This window comes from Colobus angolensis, unplaced genomic scaffold (genome assembly GCF_000951035.1).
Source record: "Colobus angolensis palliatus isolate OR3802 unplaced genomic scaffold, Cang.pa_1.0 Scaffold407, whole genome shotgun sequence".
NCBI lineage: Eukaryota > Metazoa > Chordata > Mammalia > Primates > Cercopithecidae > Colobus > Colobus angolensis.
In genome coordinates, this window is record NW_012117455.1 from 547,108 (window position 1) to 559,025 (window position 11,918).

Sequence of the window (11,918 nt, forward strand, 5' to 3'; positions counted from 1 at the left end):
GATCTCAGCTCACTGCAACCTCTGCCTCCTGGGTTCAAGCAATTCTCCTGCCTCAGCCTCCGAGTAGCTGGGATTACAGGCGTGGCCACCATGCCCAGCTAATTTTTTGTATTTTTAGTAGACAGGGTTTCACCGTGTTAGCCAGGATGGTCTTGATCTCCTGATCTTGTGATCTGCCCACCTTGGCCTCCCAAAGTGCTGGGATTATAGGCGTGAGCCACCGCGCCTGGCCTACTCTCAAGTCTTTAATGGCCATGACTAAGCTAATAATCCCGAGTCACTGCTGTTTCCAACCTTGCTCCCAGGCATCAAAGCCACTTACATCATCTTCCTAGGTATCTCAAATTAAAAATATTCCAAATGATTTTTCTCCTTTTTCCCACTACCCCCTGCCTCTTAGCTTCTGAGGGAAAATAATTCTTGGTTCTGCCTTTTTAAAAACTTAAGTTAAACAGGACTATCAGTCAACTCTGCTTTCTCCCTCAGTGTTCACACATCTCATGACGCCTCTTGAATCTGCCACTGCTCTCTGCTGTCCTGCGCCTGGCCCTCACTATCTATCACAGGGATTCTGCAGCAGCCTTGTGGCACAGACCCCCTGCCACAACGTGTTCTCAAGGCATGGCCCCTACCACACTCACTGGCTCTCCTGATTTGGGTAAAACCCTAATCTTGGCCTGGCATGTAAGCTGCTAACTACCTGGTCCCTTTCCATCCTGCCTAAAACCTCAGCCTGCTATGGTCACACTCAATTTTCCAGTTTCTTGAAAATTTCTTCAAATACAAGCAAGGCCCCATTTAAAACTGGCCCCGTTTGGAGAGGCTATTTTCTGTTCTAACATGCAAAGGTGAGAACTTCTTGCTGCAGAACTCCAAAACGTTTTGTTTAGCACCGCCATTCAAGAGCCACAAGTTTTAGGGTCTTTTACAAATATGTGTCTATATTGCTGATACTGTAACTGTATTTCATAGAACTTGGTTTGCTCATAAAAATACTTAACACGTTCTATACTACTAATACTCCGAAAAACCTCTGTATTTCGTAAGCAGGAAAGTCTATGTGTATATACCTCAAACAGTACAGCCTCGATGGTGATGAGTTCTGTAAATATACTCCTATTTGAAACAATTAAATTTCCTTGTATTTGGTAAAAAATTGCTTCCTTTACACTAGAAGTAATGATTCCTAATTCTAGTATCTTGAGACTTAGTGAAAAAGCCCTTATTTATCCTATCTACATATTTTTCCCTTTCCTCCCTAAAACAGATTGTCTTAACATTTGAACATTTACTAAGCTTTTAATTACACTAAATGGCATTTTGAGCTTTCCCCAAACTCAGTAACATACAACCATGATTCCTTTAGCAGAGGAGATTCTGAAGCAGCACATCTGTTACATGTGACTGCTGCTTTCTGTCCCCAAAGCTGGTTTCACCCACACAGTTCACACTATCCTGAGGCAGATCACAGGCACAACTCATTACCTGGGTTCTTTTATGTTGAAGAGTAAAACTCTGGGATTAATAATTTTCAGGGTTTAAAAGAGTAAGACCTATTTTTCAGGCCTAAGATTTTTCTAGCAAGGAGACGTGCACATAGCTCCACCTACTGGCTACTGGGGAATGTGGGAGAATTGTTTTGGTAGATATTTGTGTAGAGGACACTGAATTCTAGACCACCAACTTCATTTTAAAGATGAGGTAACTGACTCTCAGGGAAGGTAAGTGAATTTTGTGTGAGGCCAAATACCTAGGCAATGGTGAAATGGAATTGATAAGACCTTCTGGGCTCTTAATCTGAGATGGCAAAGTCTTACAAATGTATTTCAAGATCTTATTCAACATAAACATTTTGGGAGTATATTTTTGATCTTCAAATACCTTTTCCAAGGGAACAGCGTATCTTTTTTTTCCACAGTGTTTAATTTGAAAAAATTTATTTTAAAATTCAGTAAATTTAATATATGAGGATTGAAAACAAATACTTTTGAAACTTTCCCTTGGAAAAGGGGTTAACTGTGAAGGCAAGCTATCTTTCAGTAATGAAGAGCTTTCTCCATTCCAAATAACTGGGAAGTCTGCAGCCAAATGGCATCTGACCTAAGGCTCATTCCATCGGAGATGGATCACAGAACAGAACGAACAGGAGCTTCCCAAGGCTAATTTTACGAAGACGCTTGTTGAATGGATGATTGGAGGGTGGTAAAAATCAGTGACAGTTTACTGCTCCTTGGCATTTACAAACCTTTCTGACTTGTTGAGGCTGACTGAGCACATGCTGTGGGAACGTGTCTTGTGTCTGAGGTACAGCTGGGGCCGAGCCTGAGGCCAAGGCAGCAGTTGGTATTTGTGCAGCAGTTGCTATCTGAGGCTGAGTCTGCATTCCTGCTTGTGGTGAAGTCTAGGGAGGTGAATTGAAAAAAAGTCAATTTAATTGTCAGAATCAAAGTTAGAAATCACAATTTAGATGCAGAATCACTGGTCACTTGGGGATTGTATCTAAATGAAGTCAGACCAAGGTTACAGATACACACTTCATCTGCACAGAAATCTGAACTTTAAGGATTCTAAACCAGAGAGGGAAACACCAGACCAGTCACTGCATGTTCTTATTATTCCTAAGTAGCTAAGATTTTCATTTGAAAATTTTGAGAAAATGGAAATAATAAGAACCTAAGGCAGTTCTACACATAATAGCTCAGGTATTGTAATACTTGAAGAGCAACAAGGAAACTCGTGACACCTAACTGTCCCAATTGCTTTTGGTAAGCTGCGTGTACATTACCTAGGGAGAGCCGGCACGGGGCCAGGGCGCCCTCAGACCCAAGGATAAAAACACGGTTCTCGTTTCTACTACAGCAATGGCAGATTTGGACCAAAAAATTTAAGGATTTATTATCGAATAGACTATCAATTTTGCAGATACCCTAAAGATAAAACAGAGGAATTAGAATTTTTTGCATGTGCCAAAGGGTCTGCGGGCCCTGCCTCCTAACCACAGGGATACAAGATGACTCCTCTCGCCTATTTCAGGTATTTGGGTGTTGAGGCTGAGGAGCACTGGTTCAAATGGTTTCTTGTTCACTCGTGGTCCATGTTTGGTTAAAACTTACCAAAACTGCATGACATGGAACAACCTCAGGCAAATACATAGGTTATGTAGGCACAAAAGGGAATTTCATGCTCATCAGTGTTGTCTCATCTTTTTCAATTAAATCCTCACTCCTAAATTTTTGGTCATGTTTTCCTTAGTTTAGACATCTTCATATAAGCAGTGACTTTCGAGAACTAAATGTGGGAGGCAGAATATAAGAAAGGGCATAAGAATAAAGGCTCTGCGGGCAGAACACCTGGGTTTAAATGCCAGCTCCATCCTTGGGGAACTCACTTGAGTACTCCTAGGCCTCGGCTCCTTATCCAGAGAGGGGTCATATCACTGACATCTTACAGGAGAAGGGAGGATTAAGTGAAGCCAGCCGTTTAAAATACTAGATGCTGTGCCTTGCCAGAAGTGCTCAGCAGCAGACTATGATCACAATGATCATGTCGCTGGTGTGTAAAAAAATGTCTGCATGGATGATACTGTGTTCATTCAAGGGAAAAGGTAACAGAACTAGAAAAGAACCCTGTGTTTGTTTTCACTATATAAAAAGTGTTAGATCTTCAGATTTCTGAATAACCCTCTCACACATGCATATGTTTCCTCTGTGAGGTCTGCCCTGGATGCATTTATGAAAGAGCTCAGGTATGGTTCCTTCCTTAGCAGGATGTGCATTCCAAGCATGCTGTAAGGCAAAGTAGTTAGAAGACACACTTCACACCTGGAGTTTGAGGCTGCCTACAGGGAGTTGCACTGAGGTGACACTCGAGCCCTGGATGGACACTGGGAGCAGGAGCTGAGCAGTCTGCGTGGTCAGTAAAGCCTGCGGCTGAGCAACAACAGCAGGCGGTGGCTGTCCCTGGGAACTCACATAAAACTGCGAGACGACACTCTGCTGCTCTGCCTGGGCCACAGGGACCTCTTGCTTGATAACTACAGCCTTTTTGGCAACAAGGGTCTGGCCACCTGTAGAGACAGGCTGGCCTACGGTGTGGCTGGCTACTGGGATGGGCTGCCTGGAGCTGGAGCAGTCGGGGAGTGAGGCCTCATCTTTGATGGAGGAGCCAAGGCTGCTGTGCTTCTGATCTGACTTGTTGACAGAATGACCTGGGGCACTGGGCTGGGGTTCCAGGGGCCGCTGTTGCTGCCCTCGTTTTTCAACCTCAAGTTGCATTTTCAGCACTTCCACGAGCTTCTGCTCTTGTTCCAGTTTCCTCTTCAGTTCTTCGATTTGCTTCTCTTTCTCCTGAAGCTTGCGATCCTTCTCGGCTGCATCCAGTTCCAGGTTGGACAGAGTGCTGCTGGTAGGACTCAGACTGTCTTCATTATTTGTCATTCTCAAAGGAGATGAACTCAAGAACTGTGAAGGAGACATCATGGTCATAATCTCGGTGAAAGTGTCTGCCATGTTTGTGTCATCAGTACTGAGACTGGACTGTTCAGAGGGAGATGGTGAAATGGGCAGAGGGGAATGAACATTTTCCACACGGGCTGTGTTGCTGGTTCCTGTAGATGGCAATTCTGCCTTGAGAGTAGAGACTGGGCTAGTCACAGTGTTGTGTAGTGTTGTAACCGGCAAGGCCACAGTGACTTCTGGGTTACTGGTGACAATGGCTGACGATGACACTGCCACGATGCCCCCAGCAGCAAGGCCGCTGCTGTTCACTTCCTGGTAGGGTTTCAGGCGCTCAATGAGGTCTGGTTTGGTGCCTGACACTGGCAGACCCCTTAACTTCAGTTCTGTCTTCAGTTCTGACACCTGGAGGTACAAACAAAGCAGATGTCTTGGTATTGGAGCTTTCTAGCAAATCTACAGTACACTTTTGTGATGGGAAAGGTGCCTACGTCTGTCAGATAACTCTGTGTTACTGCACACCTGAAAGTGGAACTGGTTTTCTATTGAAGCACACAGAACTAGATAACTACAGACTAGACGTACTTGAGGAGCCAGCGATACAGTAAGGGTTTTTAGAGGGTAATTCCGCTTTTATGTCAAAGCAGAGAGAGACTACCAGGAATGATGATGGTACAGCTGCATTTATTGAGTAGCTGCCATGTGCAAGACACTGCTGGAAGTGCTCTATTCTTTCCACTCGTCTTCACATGACCCTATGTAGGTGTCCGTATCATTATTCTTCCCATTTTATAGATCAGGAGGCAACAGAAGAAAGAGGTTGAAGCACTTACTCATGGTACCCCAGATAATAGAAGGCTGAGCTGTGACAGAAACCTAAAAAGGCTGGCCCTAGAGCTCATATTCTTAACTGTTACATTTTCCTGCTTCTCCCAAACTTGGCATTGAGCAGGGAAGAAAAAAAAAATCACAGCCTCTGGAATCCAGCAGAACTGCCAGGTGCCCGCACAAGGTACACACTCAGTAAATGACAGTTATTGGTTGCTTTAAAAGAAAATTTAGTGGAAGTAAAAAGAATGTACCTTTATAAAGATTATCATATTGTTGGTAAAGTTGAATGTCTATTGAAAACTACTTAATGTCTGCTAGTCAAATCTGGCAAATCATTTACATGTTTGTGGTACTCAGGGGTGAATAAGCTCCAGTTGGAATTGTCACCTTTAAGTCATCCAGGCTAGAAGGCAGAGGTCCTGGCTTTCTCACAGGAGCAGATGTATTCTGTCTTGGTGTGTTAGGTGTGGTATTGTTCAAAGCTGAATTCCCACTGTTACTAGTTTTGTCATTGAGTGGCCTTCAAAAGAAAAAGAAAATTAGTTTATAATAAAATAATTTCTAGATTTGACATTGCTTCTATTAACAAGTTGACTAACTTATGAAGAGAAAGATACCATGGTCATGGATTTGGAAGGCTGAATATTGTAAAGATGCCAATTACATTAGATCTCAATGAAATCCCTGCAGGTTTTGTTTGTTTGCTAGCATGGTGGAAATTTAGAAGGCGATTCTAAGCTTTATATGGAAATGCAAAGGACCAAGAATGGCCACGAATCCTTGAAGAAAAGCAAAGCTGGAAGAGTCACACTACCAGACGTCAACGCATAATTAACGTAGGATGTTGCTGATACAGGGACAGAACGACAGGCAAATAAGAGACTCCCAGCAAATCCAGAAACGGCCCTCTGCATACCTGGACCCTTGAGTTACCAAAAAGAGGACACTGTGATGTAGTGGAGAGAGGGCGGGACTTCTGATGGCGCCACGCTACGTTGGAAATTCACACAGAAAAAACATGGCTCTTGACTGGCCCCACCTCACCTTGTTCCCAAAATCTACAATGTGAATTATGAAAATCTTTCAGAAAAACAGAATAGTATCTTCATGGTCTTTGGGTAGACAAAGATTTCTTAAATAGGACATAAAAAGCACTAAGTAAAAGGGACATCTTTAAGACAGTGAAAAGTCAAGCCACAGTGCAGGACAACAGATCTGTAATACATACTTCTGACAAAGACCTCATATCTAGAGTACATAAAGAGGTCTTTTAAAATCAGTAAGAAAGAGACAGAAAACCCAGTGGAAAAGTGGGGGAAAAATCTCAGATGTATCACAAGAAAGCACATCCCAATGGTCAATAAATAAAGGAACAATGGTTCAACTTCATTAGGTATGTGGAAAACGCAAATCACAACAGAATAGCCCTGCATTTCCAGTGGAATTGCTATAATAAGTAAGACTGATACCAAGTACCTGGGACAACCACAACAATCACACACTGCTGGCAGAGGTGTGAATGATGCAGCTATTTTGGAAAACTGTACTAAAGAAAAACATCTTTTCTTGGAAACTTTTCTTTCGTAGTACTAAAGGAAAACATCTCCCTATCCTATGATCCCGCAATTCCATTCCTAGATAGACATCTAACAGAAAGACACATGTATGTATACCAAAAGACAGACTACTTACCACGGGGCTATTCATAATAGCCCCAACTGGAAGCAGCCCAACTATGCATCAAGAGTGAGTTGGATGGCTAAATTACAGTATAGTCAGCCACGAAATATTGAACAAAAAAAAACCCAACTGCTACTGGCACCAACAAAGATGCTCCTAGGTGTACTGTAAGATTGCATGTATATAAAGTTCAAAAACAGGCAAAACTACACTTTGGAAGGCCGAGGCGGGCAGATCATGAGGTCAGGAGATCGAGACCATCCTGGCTAACACGGTGAAACCCCATCGCTACTAAAAAATGCAAAAATTAGCTAGGCGTGGTGGCGGACACCTATAGTCCCAGCTACTGTGGAGGCTGAGGCAGGAGAATGGTGTGAACCTGGGAGGCGGAGCTTGCAGTGAGCCGAGATTGCGCCACTGCACTCCAGCCTGGGTGACAGAGCGAGACTCTGTCTCAAAAAAACAGACAAAACTAATCTCTGCAGATAGAAGTCAGGATCATCACAGAAAAGGGACACAAAGGGGGCTTTTGGGGTACTGATAATGTTCTTGGTTTGAGTATTGGATACAGGAGTGTATTTATTTTTGCATCAATTTTCACTTACAATTTATTGACTTTTCTGTATGTAAGCTATACTTCAATTTAAAAAGCTTATTTAAGAGAAGTTGGCGCATCACTTGTCAAATTCTACTACAGTTAGGTGCTTTGTACTAATTTCCCTAAATTTTCAGTATTAAAACCAGATCCCCACCTAACATCTTCCAACTGTGATACTCTTGGTAACGGCAGTGTTTCCTTTCTGGATGGTTGCTGCCATACAGCCGATTCCACTGCAGCTTCAGGCTTGGTGCTGAAGCCAAGAGACTTGGAATTCCACATTCTGAAACAGGGATTTGAGGTGACAGTGCCTATGGGGTGACGGCCATAGTTGGGTTAGCTGTCTCTGAGGAGTTCTGGGAAGTCTGTGGTTGAAGCCAACGCTGGCTTTGTCAATAGCTAACTCTTGACATTCACTTTGGGGGTCTTCTAAAACCTGGCTGAATTTTGTTGAAGTTAAATACTTGAAATCTTTGGGATGAAGTTTCTTGTTATTGGATGAAATGACAAATATTTTATGCATCATTATTCTCCTTTATAAAAATTCAACTGTAAAATCTCAGAGTTATGAAAACATTTTCTTTAAATCAATGTTTCTCCACCTTATTTTCATTCATTAGGGTCCCCCAAAAGAGCCTTCAGACATTTTTCTCCAAATCTCTCTCCCCATGAAGTTTCAACACCACAGACATACTGCATGTGTTTATGGACTGCACGTAAGTCTGTGCTTTATTACATAAGAGTAATCTCCCTGCTGAGCCACCTTTTGCTTCCTTGTGAATAGTATTATCCCCTTGAGAATGAATGTAATTATTTTACTCATGCTGTTTTTTTTTTTCCTGTTGAGATTCTATAATACTCTACCTACTATAACAGTTTGGTATTTAACTCAATCTTTAAAATAATATAAACATGTTAATCTATTTTTCTCCCAAATCAATAGAGGGGGAGAAAAAAAAAGGAGAGGGTTACTGATGAATGTGATTGGCAGATGAGAGACCTGAGTTCAGAGGGATGCAGTGGCCTTCGGGGACCTCCAGTGACTTCCCACTGTGGGGACAAGCTGGGCTGGACTAAAGCCCAGTCCCTTTGGGCGCTTGCTCCTTTGTGGTGGCAAAGGGCTACATGATTCAGGTAAAATCCTACCACTATGGGCACTGTAGGACTTCCACATTCAGTTTCTTGTAATGGAATTTTGATAAATATAAACAGTGCGTTAGGAAACAAGGTCTCCATTTTTAGGATCTGGAAACTGAACAGGACTTACATTCTTTTCGTGGTTAAATAATACACAAAAACAAGTGTTCTTTCTCCTTCTAGTATCCTGGGTCTTTTTGTATGATACTGTTCTTGGGTGAGCCTGGTTATTGTAGAGGTGCTGAATGTCTGAGGAGGAGAGGGGAATTGAAGCCTTAATGGAAAGACAAAGAACTGGTAACAGTTCAGCAAGCCCACACCTCTGATGGATTCTTCCCATCTACAAAGCCAGCTGCACAGCCAAATTCTTTCATTACAGAAAAGACTGTTTCAAAGATATCAAAAAAATCCTTTGGGATTTTCACCTTAACAGGTCCTTATCTGGGAATGGGGTCAGTAACAGCAATTCCTCCTAGACTTGCAGCAAAGATGAGGATGATGCACAGTTTTAAGCACAATGCATTGTACATAGTAACTGTGAGCCATCATTACCATTATTATTATTATTGGTGCCCAATGCCAAAGGAGGATGGCAGTGGAAGAGGCCTCCCTAGGGCCTGGACAAAGCTGCAAAGTAGCAGCAGCTTGTCTCTGATTCTCTTGCAATTCTCTTTGGTCTCTCCTGATTCCCTTCCAATGTCAATAGCTCACTTGGGCCTGCTTGCTGTTAAAATAGTAACTGGATACAAAGTTCTTTCTCTCTTCATCTCCATACCCTGATGTTTTAGATTTAAGTACTTCACAATCAGGTCTGAATTACTAACAGGTTTAATCTTCCTCAACATATCTGAATCTTAAGAGGGAAAAGAGGGGCTACCTATGAGGGAATGCTTAGGCTAAATGTAGAAAACAGAAGTTTCTACAGATCATTTAATCATAAGTTGAATGACTTGATCATGGCTAGTAATTTTTCATTATCATGAACTTTTGCATCTTTTTCAAGAGTAAAATGAAAGTATTTCTTTTTCCAGAAAAGTGAGGAAAATGAAGACAACATCTTTGCATTTTTATCTGTTACCCAGAAAAAGCATATTGGGAATGTATACCCAGAAATTTTATTACATTAATTAAAATTAGCCATTGATGTCTTGCTGTAAATTCAGTTTCAGAAATTGTCAGAATTCACTCCCTTCTGTCCCCCCCAGTTGGGTTAAAACTTTGAAAACACCTTTCTTAGCAGTTGCTGGTCACCAAGGCCTTTAACTGTCTTCTGAAACACTCCCTCTGCTGCCAGAGCTCTTCACTGTCTCTAGACGTCCCTGCAACACCAGCATCCAGCTGTTCTTTGTTACATTTCAGCCTCACCACGTTAGCAGCCTGCTCTGAAGCACTCCATTGTCTATCTGCTGTGTCGAGTTAAGAGTCTTCTGCCCAGCTTCAAGTCCCCTTAGACACTGGCTATACTCGATTTTTGTCTTCCACTTTTTTCTTAAAAATTAATCAGATTCTTTGTTTAGACAATTTTTCTCATCTTCCAATGAAGAGAGGCACTACTTACTCTATTCCTTCCTCTGTACTAGTGCTCATAGCATTCCCCTGTGCCTGGAAAGGCCCTTCTTGAGCCTTCTATATACAAAGATCCTGCCTTTTCCACCAGGCTTTCCTTTGACCACTCCAGCTTTCATGCCCATCTTTCTCCTATTTTAGCCGTTTATGACAGGTCTTATACTACTTATGCTTTTCTCAGAGCATCTAGTACTATTTTGGTGTTCTAATAATAGGCAAATCTGGATGAATAATTGTGAAAAGGCATTTCTAATTGTAAAAATTCAGAACCTATTTTGGAGGACAGAAACTGGACTGGAATGCAGGCCATTCTCACCATGTGGACTTCAGACACTGTATGATAAGCTCTGATAACAAAGAAATGAAAATCATCACTGAGCACAAATAAATGACAATATTCAACTTTTGGTAACTTATAGTTCCTCATAAAAAACCACAGAGGCCGGGCGCGGTGGCTCATGCCTGTAATCCCAGCACTTTGGGAGGCCGAGGCAGGTGGATCAGGAGGTCAGGAGATCGAGACTATGATGAAACCCCGTCTCTCCTAAAAATACAAGAAATTAGCTGGGCACGCTGGCAGGAGCCTGTAGTCCCAGGTACTCAGGAGGCTGAGGCAGGAGAATGGTGTGAACCCGGGAGGTGGAGCTTGCAGTGAGCCAAGATTGCGCCACTGCACTCCAGCCTGGGTGACCAAGCGAGACTCTATCTCAAAAAGAAACCACAGAAAACCCCGCGTTGAGGACAGCATGGGCCCCGCCGTACTTGAATGGTGCAGGCAGGATGGTCTGGTAGTTGTAGTGCTGCTTCTGCTGACTCAGGATCTGCAGCTGCAGGAACAGCTGCTGCTGCTGGAGCAGGCGGGCGTAGTTGGAGTCCATCTGCGGCTCGTTCTTCTCACCCTTCTGATCTGGTGGAATGTATTGGTGGTATTTTAACTTCTTTACCCGTGGTTTGGGATCTTTGCACTTTTTGCTACGGTGTTTGTCATTTGGATTCTTGGGATGGCTTTGCTATTTTTGAGAAAAAGAAAATAACATTTAAAGAGATGTCACTACATGAAATCTATTGTACTGTATGCCTAAATGATTTGAAATTAAAAAGAAATGTACCTTAGATACGGGTACAGCCACTTTGGAAAGCAGTATGCTAAATCCATTTCAAGAGCCATGAAAACTTTTGCATATTAACTCTGACCAAGAAATGTTCTCCTGCTGCACTGTTCCCGCAGGGTATGGGCAAGGGGCTCAGCATGAGCTATTCAAACTCAACGCACACTGACCTTGGGTCTCCTGTGTGAACACACTACCAAGTGCTTACACATATAATCTCCTAGTGAAAAACAAGCTGCATGCTAAATATCCAATGGGAAAAGATTAAGTATACTTCACCAAAACCATGTAACAGCTAAAAATTCTGTGGAGAATATGTAAAAATGAAAAAATGCTTCCAATGAGAAGAAAACAGAATATAAACTATCTCTAAGGAATATAACACAAAAACTAAAATACTGAGTGATATGAACATGAATGTAAACATTTTTCAAAATTCCTTTGAAACTGGGATGTGAGACCATGTATCTCTCATCTTAAGATTAGGAATCAGATGATGTTTTCCTGAGTTCTTGTTGTGTTCTCAGTTTTTTTTTTTTTTTT

The 11,918-nt window shown here is 42.3% G+C and overlaps 1 protein-coding gene across 4 annotated transcripts in view; it reads right to left on the bottom strand.

The window, feature by feature from the left end:
* MKL2 (MKL/myocardin-like 2) overlaps window positions 1-11,918 on the bottom strand; it is a 193,014-nt gene that overhangs the window by 15,723 nt on the left and 165,373 nt on the right. For 3 of the 4 annotated variants that reach the window (XM_011956020.1, XM_011956021.1, XM_011956023.1), the window contains 4 exons: window positions 11,029-11,276; window positions 5,673-5,805; window positions 3,822-4,859; window positions 2,246-2,401 (listed from right to left, as the gene is read on the bottom strand). In XM_011956020.1, the coding sequence (XP_011811410.1) occupies window positions 2,246-2,401; window positions 3,822-4,859; window positions 5,673-5,805; window positions 11,029-11,276 (1,575 nt within the window). The remainder of the gene's footprint in view (window positions 1-2,245; window positions 2,402-3,821; window positions 4,860-5,672; window positions 5,806-11,028; window positions 11,277-11,918) is intronic. The other variant, XM_011956024.1, reaches the window with a different exon arrangement.